General features: G+C 40.0%; 1 protein-coding gene across 1 annotated transcript in view; it reads right to left on the bottom strand.

Moving 5' to 3' along the window:
- Hook3 (hook microtubule tethering protein 3) overlaps positions 1-18202 on the bottom strand; it is a 64117-nt gene that overhangs the window by 10083 nt on the left and 35832 nt on the right. The window contains exons 5-9 of the mRNA XM_055593349.1: positions 15567-15699; positions 9681-9748; positions 3442-3504; positions 2066-2149; positions 756-919 (exon numbers count right to left, since the gene is read on the bottom strand). Of these exons, the coding sequence (XP_055449324.1) occupies positions 756-919; positions 2066-2149; positions 3442-3504; positions 9681-9748; positions 15567-15699 (512 nt within the window). The remainder of the gene's footprint in view (positions 1-755; positions 920-2065; positions 2150-3441; positions 3505-9680; positions 9749-15566; positions 15700-18202) is intronic.

The following is an 18202-nucleotide window of genomic DNA, read 5'->3' as shown; positions in this document are numbered from 1 at the left end:
AATTTCATATTTTATTTTTTTAACTTAAAATTAAAAAATAATTTCATGTGTATGGATGCTTTGAGGGCATGAATGTCTGTGTACACGTGTGTGCCTGGTTCCTGTGGAGGCCAGAAGAGGGCATCATATCCCCTGGGTCTCAAGTGACACATGGTTGTGAGAGATCAAATACAGGTCCTCTGTGAAAAACGAAAGAGCTCTGGAGTGCTAAGCCATCTCTGTAGCCCCTTAGCTTCTCATTTTCTGATTACATCAACTTACCTTCGGTACTTTACTAGCATTCTTCCTGCTTTCTCTCAATGTTTTTGCTTTCCACAAAGCTCCTGGGCAGGTACTAGTAGAACAGCTATGAGGATGTAGAATTGGTTCTTGACTTTTTTCCCTTCACTCACTGTTACTTTGCAGCTGAGTGCCTTCACAGTACATAGCTTTGATGGAATTTTCCTAGGTGTGAAGACATTTCAGATGCGTGGGAAGACTTTGGGAAACTGTTTTTCTTATATAGTTACTGGAGTCTGTAGTTACCCACAAGCTCTAAACCTTTATTCTTAACGGGTGTGTGTGTGTGTGACAGAGGACAACTTTTGTTGGAGTTGGTTCCCTTCTTTCATCATGTGGGTTCTGAGGAGTGAACTGAGGTGGTCAGGCTTGGTGGCAGGCATCAAGTTTACTGGCAGAGCCATCCTGCCATGTGTAGTTAGCTTTAAAAGACTGTTTAAAACTTAAAAACTAGGTTGTAAGGAGTTCCCTTTTACCTGAATGTTTCTTCTTGCAGCTGCTCTAACTGAGTCTGAAGTTGCAAATGTCTTCTTCCTGCTGGACTGTTGGGATCTTCTATAGAATCAGACTGATTGAGTCGCTCCATTAATATCTGATTTTCTGCCAATAAACTACTTTTCTCTTCTTGCAGAGCTGCAACCTGTTGGAAGTAGAACAGTGGTTATTCAACTCAAACTCTTGTGAATTACCATTATGAATTAAAACATCTGTCTGCTTTTGAGACAGGTTCTTACTATGTAGCCCTGGCTGACCTCACTATGACCAGGCTGGCCTCAGTCTGCTGTAGAATTGCCTGCCTCTCATTGCTCAGTACCACCTTGTATGGACAATCACTCTATTGAAAACATCTACATTATTTTGAATGTTATTTATGCAAAACAATTTTAAAAAAAGATTTTAAAAATTAATTTCTATTTATTTTGAGATAAGATCTTCTTCATTGTTCAGGAACTTTCAATTGCTGGGCTCAAGTGAAACTCTTGCATATGCCTTCTAAGATGCTGGGATCACAGGTCTAGGCCACTGTATCTGGCTTTATTCACATTAAATAAGAGACTTCACCAATGATGTACAGATGCTAAATGAGCACACAGAAAGACCATCATCAAGAGTCACCAAGTGAATGCAAATTCAAGCCTCAAAATTATCAAGTCTCATGACAAGAGATAGAATTTAAAAAGACTGAATTAACTGTTAAACACAAAGTCTCAGATACTTGTGACTGAAAATACAAACTCTCAGATAACAATACAAAATCCTTCAATTATCCAAACCCACAGAAAAAGCCAGGTGGCCATGCATGCTTACAGCGCCAGTGTTGAGGGGCTGTGACAGGTAGATCCTGGAGCTTGCTGGCCAGCCAGCTTAGCCAAAACCCTGTGTTTCTAATTTGTTAAGAGACCCTGCCTCAAATGAATAAGGTGGGCAGTGACAGAGCAGCAGGACCCTCGGCATTTTCCTCTAACTTCTGCAGGTAAAGTTCCCCAGTGGCCTACAACACATACAAATTAAAAAGGCTCCCACCCCACTAAAAGTGAGTTTACTGGCACAACACGAAGGCTCAAACATTGATATCTCTTCTCTTTTTTTCTTTGTTAATATCCATTTATAATGAGCTTAATTAAATTATAAAAAGACAGGCAGCATCTTTATCCATCATACTCTTCTAAATCAGAGCCTATTTACTTGTTTTTCTTTTGTTCTAATTAGGATACACCATGTCATGTGACAATCCCCAGTGCATTTGATGGTCTTTGTGGTGGTACAAAACACAGGGGCCTTTTACCTGCATATCTAGTTCATGGCATCTTTGAGCAATTTCTTCCTTTGCTGACAAAGCTTCATTTAATTCCTCTGTAGTTTTCTTCAACTAGTTAGAAACAAACAAACAAACAAACAAAAAAAAGCATAAGAAATATTTCAATACAAAATGAAGACATTATGTAGGTGTAACACAGAATTAAAACACTTTTATTTTATGTAGAGGGAATTAAGAACATTCTCGGTAAAGACTGAAGATAAGACACTTTTTTCTTTTCTTTTCTTTTCTTTTCTTGTTGAGATGGGTCTCACTCTGGCTGGCCTGACATCCCCTACATATACCAGACTGGCCTCAAACACACAGAGAGATCTGCCTGGCTCTGCCTTATGAGTACAAGGACTAAAAAGCATGCCAATACACCCAGATTATTCTGATTCTTAACAAAAAACATTTCTATGTCAAATTCCTTATTATAATAAATTCTAAGTTAGCAAATTACAAAAACATTGATTAAATTTAAAAAATGTCTCTTTATTTCATATATATAAACCTATGTTTAATAAAGATACAAAAACAAAAATTCACCCACAACCGCAAAGAAACAATTCCACAAAGAGAAAGGCAAATTATAGCTTCAGTTAAAATTATATCATGTCCAAAGACTTTATATAACATTTAGAAACCCTGAGCCAAAAATAAGGAAAAGCAAAAGATACAAAGATTTCTTCTCATGCAGAATACTTTAAACTAAAAACTGATTGCAAAAGCCTTTCATTCTTAAAAATACATCGCAAAGTTCTTTCTCAAATACATTTGTTAGCAGTCACATGTGCTGGCACACTCCTTTAGTCCCAACACTCAGGAGTCACAGGCAGGGCAGTCAGTTTAAGGGCAGCCTGGTCTACGAATCAAGTTCTGGAACAAGGAGAAAAACCATGACTAGAAAACAGGGATTACTGTAAATTAAAGGACCTTGTTTTAAAGTGGGCTGTGCAAGACTACCATTTTTCTTCTGTGCCACGTTAATTCATTTCTCTGTGTGTGTGCGCACATGCTCACTAGGATTGCAAACAGACGTTAAAGAATAATCGCAGGGATTGTGTTCTGTCCTCCTGCCAAGTGGGTCTAGGGATTAAACTCAGTTCCTCAACTTGCCAGCAAATGCCCTTGCTGCTCAGTAGGTGCTGAGATGGCTGCTGGCCATCTTACTGGCCCATGCAGTACTACTTTTAATACAAGTCTAAGCTTAATTATAATTAACAAAGAAGCTTAAGTCCTTAAATTTATGCAAAATATAAAATTTTATTAATGTAGTCCATAAGCAACTTCAACTGCATTTTCTCACTGAAATCTGAAATTTATCTGTTTCAATAATTGCGTTAATAAAGATAATTACATACCTGGCGATCAAGATCAACATAGGCATCATTTCCAGCAGAGACAGGAGACTCTTTACTCATTAGCTGAAATTAAGATTTAAATTTATTATAACCATGAAGCAAAAACACATTCTTGGCATTATAACAAAATGAGCATTCAGAAACAAGTAAAACAACAACAACAAGAAATTAAAACACAAAAGCAACCGACTGTTTTCTGTAATTAATTCTTCTGTTTTTTTTCATTCTAAGTAATGTCTACACTTAAAATTAAACATCTGAATTCTGGTGTTCATTTTTTACTGAGAGTCCCAGCTATAAGACTCAAGAATAATTTATTCTCAAGGATAACTATGTTAAGAGACTGACTAAATGCAATGTCTTTTCAATAATAAGACAACAGTGAGTACTTATTCATTCTAATTAACAAATGTGGAAAGGGGAAGTCGTTTTTTCAGTGGTGTTATGAAAATAGGAAAGGGATTTGTTGGGAAGAAGTTCAGTGGAAGGAGAATGAGAAAGAGTAACGGGGCAATGGGACCAAATTGTATTCAAGTATAAAACCATTAAAGACGAAAACTAAGAGGCATGAGGCTAGTTTAATGGCACAGTGCTTGCAGAGCATGTGCAAGGCCCAGGACGACACAAGAATGCCAGCAGCAGCAGCAGTAGCACAACAAAACTGGAATATGAAATTTCCTTTTATGGAAATGCCATATGAAGCTAATTACCTGTTTAACTAATTACCTGTGTTAACTTTTTTGTTGTTGTCAAATAATTATTATTATTATTTACAATTTTTCACTTTGTATCCCAGTTGTAGCCTCCTTCCTAAACTCTTCCCTGTTTTACTCTCCTTCCCTCTTCCTCCCCTATTACTCTTCCCTAGTCCGCTGATAGGGGAAGCTTTCCTCCCCTATAGGCTGACCCTAGCCTATCAGGTCCCATCAGAAGTGCCTGGACCCTCTTCCTCTGTGGGCTGGCTAGGTACTCCCACCAGGGAAAAGTGATCAAGGATCAGATAATCGAGTTCATGTCAGAGACTATCTCTTCTCCTCTTAATAGGGAGCCCACATGGAAACTGAACTGTCTATGTGCTACATCTGACAGGGGGTCTAGATCCTCTCTATGCATGGTCTTTGGTTGATGCATCAGTCTCTGCAGTCCCCCCTGGATCCTGCCCCCCCCCTTTGGCTTTGTTGGTCTCCTTGTGTGGCTCCTGTCCCCTCCGGGTCCTTTTTATATCCCCTTCTTCCATAAGTCTCCCTGTGCTCTGGGAATAAACATGGACATTAGTGTTAACCCAAATTAATGACAATGCCTGCACCTTTCCCCAGTGCCTTAGACTCAAAGAATGTGAGAGAAGTTGGGAAGCAAAGGCACAGAACTGTAATCATGAACACAATCAGGAGCAGACTCAAATGCTCCAGTCCTTATGTTCTGTATGGAGAAGGGGAGAAGGACAATTAGAAATATGCAGATGTTACATTGAGAGCTCTTTTGATTTCAGCTATCACTCTAATCTTTTGAGATTATTAAAATTCACAAAAGACTTTTTGAATAAAAAAGTAGTACTCAAATAGAAGAAAAATTCCAAACATAATCAAAGTGATCCTATTACCAAGGATCACCAAAGTGATCCTTTTAAAATTTTGAGATATGTGGGAATTAGCTATCTCTACTAGTCACAGCCCAGGCGGAGTTCAAGTAAAAAGGTAAATACTGTAATATATGATTAAATATGTGCTGGAGTATTCAGAGAGAATATATGTCTAATTCAAAGGTAGGGAGAAGGGGCTGTCTAATCTTCTTTTCCTGTTTTCATCCTTATCACAACACAGCAGCTAATGCTCTAGGAAAAGCCAACAGTCCATTCTAAATGCACCCTTCTCTCACTGCAGGTAGCTGCTCCTGAGCGTCACTGAGCTCCCAGACAGGTGCTATCACATGTCACCCTCTCGTGCCAGCTCTCTTGCTTTGACTTTATAGTTTACACCGTACTTCCATTTCTTCTGCTAACATCTTCTTTTGGGACTTTCCCTCCTTATATTAGGACTCCACAGGTTTTCTTTGTGTGTATCTGTGCTCTCTACCCCCTTTTTGTTAAGACACAGCCTTGAATTCCCTAGATAGCTGAGGGTTATTTTATTCCCGTTCCCTCCTCTGACTCCACTTCCTGATTTTGGACATGTATATCCCAGCCACCCTCATTTACACGGTCGAGAAGATGCAGGTTTTTGTGTATGTCAGACAAGCACTGCACCAACTGAGTGATCCCCAGTCCTATCATTTCTCTAACCAGCAAACTTCTCTATTTAATCTAAATTTCATAATAACTTACTGCTTCCAAGTAACTTTCATCACTGTTCTTCCAACTTCATTATTTCTAATCAGCAAAAATCTTAATTCAAGATCAACCTAATAAAAGATCAACCCAATTACCTATTTTTGGCCCATATATTCTGACTAGTTTAGTGCTGACGGGGAAAAAAACAAACAAACCACTCACATCCCCCGCTCCAAACCCCACAATAAAACCAAAACCAACAAAACTGGTATTACTACAACTATTTCTAATTTCTACCAAACTTCAAAGTTGCTTGAAAGTAAAGAAATGCTTTCCAGCCAGCAACCTCTCCATCCTCTTTAGATTCTTTCAACTTCCCCTACTATTTATTTGACGTATGAGTATCTGTGTACATGTTATGTGCGTGCACCACATGCATTTCTGGTGCTTACAGAGGCCAGAAGAAGGCTGTTGGATCCCCATGGGCCTAGAGTTACAGGGTTAAGCTACCATGTGAGTGCTGGGAATCAAACCCAGGTCCTGTGGAAGAGCAGCAAGTGATCTTAACCACTGAGCTCTCCAGCCCCTCAGTCCTTTTCTTTTCCCCAGCCCTAATTACCTGCACTCCATAAAATCCCAGTCTCAGGTAAGAACTTTTCTACGTTGCAATCTATAAGGAGCACCTCTTCCCCTTCTTTCCCGTTATGCACACTGGAAACCGCCATCCAAAGCCACTCTCTCTACCTGTCCTCTTCATTTCGTCTCCTCCCAGCCTCTAAAAGCCTGTTCAATTGATTAGCAGTCTTCTTGCTTACAAAACCCAGCCTTGAGCTCCTCTTCTTTTGTCTTCTTCCAACTGACATCTAAGTAGTTAAAAAGAATCCTTGAATAAAAATTATTTTTTATAATATTTTTATTGATTATTTGGGAATTTCACAATCACTTTCCAGTTCTTCTATGTGCCTCCCTTACCCCTGTAACCTCCCATCCTTGCCCTCCCCCCCAAAAAAAGAGAAGAGGAGAAGAAGGAAAAAGTAGGGGGAGGAGGAGAAAAGAGGAAGAAGAAGAATGAAGAGGAAGGAGGAAGAGGAAAAAGGAGGAGGAAGGAGAGAGAAGAAAAGGAGGAGAAAAAGGAGGAACAAGAAATCCAATTCGTGTTGCCCATACTCACTGACTGGAGCATGGTCAAACTCCTGATGGTCAGCTCTTTAAAGAAAAGTGAGTCCTTCCTCACCTGCACCCTACCAGAAGCCCTCAACTGAAGAGAGCTACACTTCTGCATCTTTATCACAATTTTTAGAGTTCTCTTTGATGGCATTCTATCTCGGCTGTTACTTTTTTGGGGGTGGTGTGTGGATGTGGGTAGGGATTGTTACAGCAGCCATCTATGTCCTTCTTTCTCAATTTTGAGTCTACAGTCATCAATACTCTGGCAAAAGTAGCTTTTTTGCCATTTACAGTCAGCGGGAACACAGATCATGGACTTCCACATGATTTCTGGCCACAGTATGGGCCACAGATATTCACATTGTCTTCATTGTCAACATGTGCCACAGACCTCAGCCTGGTCTCTGATGGCAGTACAGACCACAAACATCTACACGGCCCTCTGCTGCAGCACAGACCACATACACCTTCACAGCCCTCAGTGGCAGCAGAAGCCAAGACATCAATATGACCTCAGGTGGCAGTGCAGGTTGCTCACATGAACAGGGCTTCAGGTGGCAGCACAGCCCACGGTCATCACATGGCTTCGGCAGCAGCAAAGACATCTGCATGGCTTTCAGGTGACACGGGCCATGGACATAAACACAGCCCCTGCTGCAGGAGGACCACAGATCTAGACATGACCTCAGGTGGCTACACATGCCACTCACATCAACATGGCCCCTGGTGGCAGCACAGACGACAGATATCCTCCTCATAGCCTTCAGTGGTAACACGGGCCATGGACATCAACATGGCTCCTGGAGAGCGATAGTTCCATCTCTCTCCACTGCACACAACCACTCTATTCCTCTGTCTTCCCCACCTTTCTATTGCTTATTCATTCAATGTTCAACATAGTGGCACTGGACACTGTACTGTCACATAGCATATCTTTTTGCTCAAACGGCTTTACGTGGTAACATTCACTGCAGTGAGCTACTGGTCTGGTTCAGTTTCTGGCTTCTGAAGCACCATTAATACTGGACTACTGCTGTGACTTATCTTACCCTGCTATTGCCCAGAGTCAGGGTGATGTTGCCGCTAAGCAAGGTGTCTGGGGACAGGTTCTATGTGAGCGAGCTCCTGGTAGCAGCAGTGGCTCCTGCTGGGAGCTGGCCCTGGGAGCCTAGGGCTGGCCCTATTCAGTATCTACCCGTTTCTGTGGGATCGTAGGTGCGGGCAGCCCCAAGCTCGGTGGGCATAACGTTTGTGCTTGCAGCATGCCGAGCTGCGGGAGTGAAAGGTACAGATTCTTCGTGGCACTGTTCTGCCATCTCTCTTCCCAATTTCATGAGTACACTTTAAAAGCATCTTCCCATAAGACTTGCCCTTTTTCCTTAGTTGTTCCAGAGCTATTGAGAGCATTGTAGACTCCTTTTCTGCTGCATCATCCTTCAGAGCTTCCTAGGGTCCCTCAGATTCCTCAGAGCTCCACCAGAGGGTGCCATCATCTTTTTCCTCCTGAATAGATATTTCTTGGGGCTGGAATACAGCCCTAAGGGATATGGTAGAGCATATTCAAGAACCTGGGTTTGAGCTCTGATATCACCTGACACTGCCCCATGAGCCCCCAAATCACTAAATTTCAAGTGATGATCCTCTAAAATATATAACAGAAGTGGCTGGCAAAGACATAAAATGATGCTTACCATCACTATTCACTACAGAAATATAAAACCAACCAACCAGCCAGCCAGCCAGCCAACATAATAAGATACTGTGTTATACTTATCAGGAAAGCTATTCCAGAATTTCATTTCTGGATATTGATATTCTTTCAAATTAGAATGGGATCATATACCCAGCCCCCAGTTTCATAAGTCAAAAATGCCATAAACATACTTAACCTACTGAACACACAGATTAGCAACACGGCACACTATAGAATACTGTTAACCTTTACGATCATGTAGCTCAGCAGTTCTCAACCCGCGGGTCACAACCTCTTTGGTGGTCACATACCAGATATATTTACACTATGATTCATAACAGAAAAATTATAGTTATGAAGTGGCGATGAAAATAATTTTATGGTTGGGCTTCACCACAACATGATGATGTATTAAAGGGTCACAGCATTTGAAAGGCTGAAAACCAGTGCTGCAGCTGCACGAAAACTGCAGTAGACTGCGGCTGCAAAATATCATGCAGGTCTTTCATTCTCCCCAGAATTCTTTCGGCTTCTGCAGTCTCACTTAGGCTGGCCTTGAACTCTTGATTCGTTTATCACTACCTCCTGAATGCCATGATTATAGATATGCACCACCATGACCATCAGGTCTTACTTTCCTTTTGCCTGTTGGACTCTACAGCATCTTCACACCTCCCCATCTTCCCATCCCTCACCTCATTCTTCCTTGTACAGTCTCATTTCTCTCAGTGGCCTTACTCAACGTCCCCAGGAAAGCTGCTGTTTCAGATGGTTCTGTGTTTCCCTTTTTGTGAGTTTTAAACCATATAAATTCTTGTCTAACTATTTTCTCTCTGAGACTCTGAGAGGGAGAAATACACTTTATCAGAGAGAATTCTCATATCTTTTCACATCTTGTATCTGTAGTTGCTGGTCTTCATTGGGCTTGAACTAAGTGTTTGCTAAATGAGTAAAATCAATATGCACAAAACAGACATAACATACTTAAAAATTTCATTAGGATATAGGGTATACAGAATAAAAAAAATACTTAAAACATTGCTATTTCTCTTGTTTGAACTCTTGTTTTCTCCTTTGTTACAAAGCGTATGTACAAAGTTCTAATAAACGTACCTCTTGAATGGCTGTCATGACGACATGCTGAACAGATTCCTCCATCATCATAATGGCTTGAATGTATTCTGAAAATAAGAATAACCTGGGATGTCACTGTTCAAGTTAAACGATATCAAGAGGTTGAAGGCTAATACTTTCTATAGTTTTCTATGTTTTGATTCTTCCTCAGAGTCCCCTATTCATGGACACTCTGCCCCAAAGACTGAAAACCAAATTTTAACTTTGTTCCAAAGATACTTTGTTCTTGTTCTTTCACATTTATTCATTTGGCTGAGACTGGGTCTTGCTAGCTATCTTCCAACTCACTTTGAATCCTAGGTTGGCCTGGAACTTGTGATCTTCCTATCTTAATGTTTCAGAGTATTTGGATTACTGGAATAGAGTAGCACACTTGGCTCCTTTACTATTTCCTATAAAGCTGAGAATAAATCAGTGATATAGTGAGACCCAAAGTCAGGGCAAAAAAGAACCACATCACTTTTCTACACTCTAAAAGTTATCCTTTATATTAGTCTTTGTTACTTGGCAAAAATACTCTGGTTTTATTTTTATGTGATCAAACCACTAAGTTATATAAATTCTTACCATTATTTTATTTACTATAAAACAAAAACAACTAAAATGAATTTAAAATAGACATGGAACCTGTAACTGAACTACTGTATGATCCTGGGCTTTAAAATACTGTCCTACATTTCTATATGTAAAGCAGAAACTACACCAGTCTCACGCTCACCAAGTCCCAAACCAGGAGGGTCTCAACGGTTGAGAGTATTGTCACTCTGGAAGCAGTATCTCCTTTGCCAAGGCCCTGCAAAGAGTTTTCACTATTTCCAGACCCAATACTGGATGGCAGAAGTGGCTTAACCATTAAAAGAAATTAACATGGCAGATTCCCTTAGGCATACTTATTACAAACACTGTTATTGGATGCAGCTACTGGAATGCATAATGGACCGGCTGCCCGGCAGCTAGCGTAGGTCTTGTCTAAGTGTTCTAACAGAACCACTGTGGCCTATGACATCAAGCAGAAGGACCAGCACACCTAGGATGACCGGCACGTCCTCAAAACTAAAGCCTATGAATGAACATGGAAGAGAAGCAGTGGCGTTGGTATGGGGAAGGGAGACTTAATGGCAGCTACTGGAAATGAAGGAAGTAACAGTAAAAAGAGGTCAGGACATTAGTAGGTATGAGAGGGGAAGCGTTAGTTAAGAAGCGGTGTTGCCACGTCAAGGCCCTTCCCCGCGAACACCGTAAAGTACTAAATGACAAAATGGGGATGACAACTTAATTAATGTGCACTACTTTCAAACTTTCAGGTTCAAAATACAATTCTGTATGATTATTTGATACACATCCATGAGGCAATGCTGGAGAATGAGGCATAATATCTAAGGGAGTTTAGTCTCAATTTTATCTGTTCAAAATCTTTAGTACAAAGAATACAAAGCTTAGAGGATAAAGAAGTAAGTTTTTTTTTCCCCCATTACAAGTAAGAAGTTTGGAAAACCCTATAATATTTATAAGTCCCAACCTTCTAATCTATAAAAATTATTTTATTTTAAAAATTTATTTTCATTTCATGTGTGTTTGTCATTTGCCTACACGTGTGTCTGTGTGAGGGTGTTAGATTCTTTAGAACTAGAGTTACAGACAGTTGTGAGCTGCCCTGTGGGTGCTGGAAGTGAACTTGGGTCCCCTGAAAGAACAGCCAGTGCCCTTAACCGCTAAGCCATCTCTCCAGTCCTAAAAAAAAAATATGTTTTGTTCTGCTATTGCTTAGTAGAATAGTAGGCTGAAGGCAGACACTGGGCTGGCAAGATGGCTCAGTGAATAAAGGTGCTTGCTAACCCAGCCTGATGACTAGACTCTGATCCTGGATGCAGAGAGAGGAAAAAAGAACTGACTTCACCAGTTGTCCACTGACCTCCACACGTACTTTGCGGCACATGTGGTGCCTGCACCCCCTATAGATATATCTTAAAGGAAACCTACGGCCTCTCCCCTACTCCTAAAACACAAGGTCGGTGTTATTATCAGTGTGCGTTCTATTACTAGTCTTTGCCTTTAAAAATGTACTCCAACTTTATTTGCCGCAGTTAGATATCAGCAAAGACAAAAACACAGTCAGGCTCTCACCAATTGCTTTTATAACTTCTTCCAACTGGAAACAATGGCTAAACACAAAGCAGATGTAGACACAGTTTCATTTAGTCTTCAGAACTTAAGAGATTTTGGAGATAAGGACAAAGGATATATTTTATCCACAAGTAGGTAGTATATTACTGAAGCACTTCAGAGAGCCTCCTATCTACCTGCATTATACAGTCAGATTGACAGTTAATGATTAGCAATTCAGAAACCTTTTTTACATGATTCTTAGCTCTTTACTGTATTCCTGAAACCAGAAAATGCCCCAAATCTAGGTAAATGAGAGGTTAAAAAGTCTACTCAACTGGAAGCTTCCCCTTTTTCACTAGCTAGCTTTTATAACGCTGGAATTTACTATTCAGGACACTAGAGGATATGTCACCGACTATTTTACTCAGCTGGGAACTCTGCTAGTAATATCACCTTGCCAGACAAGATGTGACCTCTAGTATAATAGTGGCTTGAAGTGTTATGGGAGTAATCAACTACTTTCCACCTGGATTTTAGACCTGCTCCACAGGAAGAAATCATACTTGGTACTATAAATCTGATCAAAAGCCAGTGGCTAGGGAGGTCACAGTCCCTGGAATGGAGGGAACTTACTACTGTTGTTTTGCTATATGGAAATTATGTGATACGGTCTTCTAAATAGTTATGCTGATACATATAGATTAGTGCTGTTCTCATTCTTGGTCAGAAGTTTCTGTTTTCAGTGGGCAATGATTAATACAGAGACTCATAACTGAGTGAAGACGTGCCTGAGTGCTCAGCCCTAAACTGAGACATCTGCATCACCCCTACAAGGCTTCAGGAACACTACAGAAGAGGGGCAAGAAGGAATGTAAGTACTAGAGGGAGCGAAGGAGTGCTGTGAATTGCTGCCGTGTGAATATGACACAGCTAGCACACCCATGACCCCTATCAGTAGTGGCTTTGGGGTAATCGATATGCCATCATTAAAAAACATTTGTTTTTTCAAAAAGAAATAAAGACAGTTTAAGAAAAGTAGGGGCTGGAGAGATGGCTCAGCGGTTAGGAGCGCTGTCTGCTCTTCCAAAGGACCCAGGCTCGATTCCCAGCACCCACATGGCAGCCCACAACTGTCTGTAACTCCAGTTCCACAGGATCTGATACTCCCACATGAACCAATACACATAAAGTAAAAATTAAATAAATGATAAAAGAAAAAAAAAAGAAAAGTAAAGCAATCCAAAGAGTGTGAGATGGTTAGTGAGCTGAAGGAAAAGCTTCCAAAGTCTATACTCTCTATTATTAAACTTACTCACTATTAGAGTATGAAAAAAGTACAAGACCAATACAAATTTGTTTTTCATTACGAGATGTGGAGAAAAGAAAAAGAGTCTAAATGGGGCTGGGGACTTTTGAAATACAAAACAAAACAAAAACCCAAACCAACTCAGCTTCAATTTAAAATAATTATAAATCACTACTTATCATTTTGAATAGCCTCTCACTCCCTATTCTCCAGCAACACTACTCTCAACTCTTTACCATACACAATTACAGTGTTGTGGGCTTTTCAAGGTTCTAAAATATAACTTGAATCTTTCTTACTCTGAGTTATTTTTAACTCACTATCCTCATAGCCTTACTTAAATAACTTCCCTAACACCATGTCTAGACTCTTCTATTACGTTTCACCTTCAGAACACTTACTCTGTAATTACTTTTCTATGATTTAATGATTTTTCCCCCTTCACTAAAGTTCTATGAAGGCAAGCTTTGTGTGTTTTGTCTGGTACTGTTAGTCCTCTTTCATAATACATCAGTTCAATAAATACTTGTGAAATAAATCAAATCTACTTTGGACCTGGGAAGATGGCCCAGTGAGTAGTAGGGCCGAGTCAGCATCAGGACCCAAGTTAGAATGTCTAGCACCCAAACAGAAGGTGGGGATAGGTCTATAACGCTGCAACCCCAGAACTGGGAACAGAGGCCTAACAGGGAACTCCAAGTTTATAGGGCGCCTTGTCCTAAAGAAAGCGGAGGATGACAGAAGATGACCTCCAGTGTCCTTCTCTGGCCTCTGTATGCATATGCATGAGACGCACCATGTGCATGCACCACACAAATGTAAACAGAAGCACCCCAAAGCAAAAATAATCCCTCTACTTTATGGTAAAGCTGAATGTATTTTAAAGAAGTGATCCCCAAATAAGTAAGCCATATTAAAAAAAAAACCTAAAAAAATGACACCATAACTTATGTATCAAAACTGGTTGTCAAGTAAATTCAACAATGCTACAAATCTGTGACCTTCGGGTTGCTATATACATAAAAACACTGTACTTTTTCTACTATCTGCAGACTAAATTTAACTTACTAATTTATCTAATTTGTAGTTTTGCTAATTTTCAGTCATGTAGTCATAGAATAAATATGACTCATCCCATAAATGTCACCTAATAAGTGCCATTTTAAAATGGAAAAAAACAGTTTTCTCCAATGGGTCGCCTGGGTATATTAAAGCATACTGAAGGAGGAGAAGCCCCATGCCTAGCACTAGATGGCCAATACAGAATGAACTCAATGATTCTGCTTTTTTTTTTTTTTTTTTATTCATATTGCTTTGTCTGGACAATTTTTTTTCTTACTTGTTTTTTGCCTGTATATTATGGCTGCTCATCTTGTGTTTTTGTGGATTTCAGTTGCGTATGTGAGTGTGTATGTTTCTTGTAGGGTTTTTGTTTTTATTTTTACTCTTTTATTGATTCTAAAAATAGAAAGGAGACGTTGGGTGGGTGGGAAGATGGGAAGGATATGAGAGGAATTGGAGAAGGAGAAACCATGATCAGAATATGTTGTATAAAAATATTTTTCAATAAAATAAATGGTGGATATGGTAAGTATGGTGGCATATGCCTATAATCCTAGCACCAGGACACAAAGGCAAGCAGATTTCTATTGGTTTGAGGCCATTATGGCCTATATATCAAGTTCAGGCCAGCCAGGGCTACATAGTGAGAGCCTATCTCAAAAAAAAGTTTTTTTTGTGGCTTTAAGAACAAATAATAAATGAAATGAAATTATTGTTTCAAACACTAGCTATATATACATATAGTTTAAAAAGTCATATTTCCATGAAATTCAAATTGTTTGAAATACTATTATGTGTAAGATATTGTGCCATTTTACATGTTGTGTTATTTAGACCCCTAAATTGTCTTGTAAGGTAGTTAGTAAATGTTCATTTACTAAGAAACTGAAATACAAAGATTAAGTTTATCCAGTATCTCTTCACAGTTTGCAAAAGTGCAGCTGGATTTGAACATAGCTTGAATGGGCATTGCAGCCTGTGCATTTATTCAGAAGCACAGAAATATTTCCTAAGCTATCATTTTACAAACTAAATTAATACATATTTTAATAACAACCATATCCAATATAGTTAAAGAGCATTAAGAACAATATATTCAGGCTGGGATGGAGCACAATAGTGCAGCACATGCTTAGCATGAACACAGCCCTGCCAGGTTCCACAGCCAGAATGAAAAATGAACATAACAACAACATAAAACTATTCAATTAGATAGTCTTACAGAGAGGGGAGGAATATGACCATAATAAAATTAGACTCCCTTTTAAAACTTGCTTGAGCAATGAAGGCATCACCAGCAGAACTGTAGAAGACAGGCAGCATGGAAAGGTGTTGTTTACCCTGGTGCTTTACATATGAAGTATGTAATACATATCACTTTCATTAGTTACCTTGCTTCTGTTCACAGTTCACAGCGCAGCCTAGAATGAGCTGGAGCATCCTTCCAAGCTCTGCTGCATCAGAATGCTCCCCGATCAGGTTCACATCAGGAAGGGTAAAATCATTAATCTGCTGTCCTAGAATCTGAATGGAGACAAAGATATTATAATCGCATTCACACTCATAGAGACAAATAAAATACTCAATAGAGGTCAATTTGCTCTCACTGTCAAGGTGAGAGCTTGCTGCCATCCTCGCTCCCAATTTCTACTCTCACACCTAAGTTATACCTATCACATATCATGGCAGCTCAGTCTCCCATCTGGTATGTGGTACGTACAGTGAACAAAAATCCATACACTACTGATCCTTCTGATGTTCTAAGGAAGCTTAGATGTTTCCTCTCTGATGCATTATAACCAGAATGGTCTAAACTAAAGGACATCCAAAGCAGTTGGGATTAAAGAGGAATTCACACTACAAACCTAAGACGCTCCCTTTCTACCTTCACCTTGTCTCTAAAAATGTTGGTAGTAAGATATTCTTAACAGGAAAGTGAGTGGGAAATCCTTTCAATGGAGATTTTTGGTTTCAAATGAAATCGCAAACAAGTGGAATCTCTGTTGGATAACCTGCCAGTGAAAGCAAAGGCCTTTAGAGGCTAGGGACGCAGACCAGCCGGTGGAGCACCTACCTACCTCCGTCCTCAGCATCACAGCAAATTATGTGTGCTGCTGCATGCATATAATTCAGCACTTAAGAAGAGGCGCGGGATCAGAAAGTCAGGGTTACTCACGGCTAAACACAAATATACCATCAACGCAAATGAAATTTAATTCTTCCCTTGTATAGGTAAATCAATATCCATAAGTAATTAAAAGCAGGGGGAGGCGGTTCCACAGTTCATGATGGAGACCTCAAAAACCTGCAGTTCTGTTTTTCTGTCCTTGAGTGTCAGGTATGTACTTGGTTCCATCAGAGTTCTGTACTGACCAGAGGCCAGAAACACTAAGAAAATGTTCAGGGGCCCTGGTTTGTGTTGTGTTTTTTTGTTATCATTCTTCCAGGTTTGCATAGAAACCTAATGAGTACAGCTGCCTGGAAACTATGTGTGATCAGGTGCTTCACTGATGCTTGAGGATGTGCCAAAATTCCAGTCTAGCCATCAGGATGGGAAGGTGTTAATGAATACCTAGTGGGTGGGACGGCTGGACTGACAAGCTCACCTCCCATGCCTCAGTCCAGTAAAACCTTCCTAACTTCCACACAGGGACATCAGTGGCAGCCCTTTCTTGCTTCCTTTCTTTTAAGCCATCTTCTATCACAAAACTCCTCTCTAAAACTTAACCTTCTGTTGTTTCTGAAATTCACCTTGGAGGTTATAACACAAAAGACATAAAAGCCACTAACCTGGAGTAGCTTTGGTGCCAGGAACCCTAGTCCCCTATGAAATGTCAGATGAGTCAGAAAGGACTCTGCCATATTTAAAAACTTCCCCTCCCCTGCTTTTCACCATTTCAAAAGGATGTATGTACGTATTTATGTATGTATTTAAAAATTTTAAGATATCTCTACTGGGAGGAAACTGAACACAGGGGTTGGAAAATGAATAAAGATGAGCTCATGGGAATAAAAAATATAATAGGAATGAAAGTTTCAATGGGCAAGAAAGGTGTGTAGTTATCTCAGGAAATAGAACAAAAACATGAACTATGAAAAGAAAATTTGATTAAATAATGAAATCTGAGTAATTAAAGGATCAATCCAATAGGCTTAAACGCTTAGTGGAAGTTCTACAGAATATACAGAAAAAAATTAAGAAGAAAAAATTTCCTGAAAGTAAAACTAGTAGGTATTCAGTTTTTAAGTCTGCTATGTACCAAACATAATAAAACAGAATCCAAGCTCAAAATATACCTTGCATCAAAGCACAATATCATGACTCTTCAGAGATAAATAAAAACAAATAAACCCTAGATAAAGAGGTTGCCAAAAGGGAATGAGAATCCCCGTAAGAGACTGCAACAGCATATCTAGAGGAAGTTGGTGAGAACTGCTGCAGCGCTTCCAGACACAGCTTTAACCGCCACCCAATTCTCAAGGAAGAAACCAACACCACAGTCTACACTTTAGCATGCATTTCTCTGAAGACAGCACTGTTAAAATGTGCTCAGCAATATGAAGGTAATTCAGAAGCTAGGCATGGTGGGAATGCACTCAGGAGGCAGAGGCAGATGGATCTCATGAGTCTGAGGCTAGCCTGGTCTACATAGTGCATGAGACCTTGTTTAAAAATCAAAGTAGAGACAGGCAAAGTGGCACATGCCTGTGATCTCAGCACTCAGGGTGGTAGAGGCAGGAGGATCTCTGTGAGTTCGAGGCCAAAGGAAGTCTGGGACAGCAAAGGCTACACAGAGAAACCCTGTCTCGAAAAGCAAGTCTGGGACAGCCAAGGTTACACAGAGAAACCCTGTCTCAAAAAGCAAAAACAAAACAAACCAACAAAAAACTGCTTTGATAACCTGCTGGGTAGAGTCTTTCAGAGGCCCTCTATGGAAGGCTCCTGTCCTGTTCGCTGTCTTGGCCTACTTCCGATTTCTATCCTGTTTGCTCTTCTGAGTGAGGAGTAAGATTCCCTATTAAGGGG

The sequence above is a fragment of the Psammomys obesus genome, unplaced genomic scaffold, assembly GCF_907164565.1.
Source record: "Psammomys obesus unplaced genomic scaffold, mPsaObe1.curated_primary_1811, whole genome shotgun sequence".
NCBI lineage: Eukaryota > Metazoa > Chordata > Mammalia > Rodentia > Muridae > Psammomys > Psammomys obesus.
Note: the sequence above shows the minus strand (reverse complement) of the source record. Positions and strands in the feature narration are given on the sequence as shown.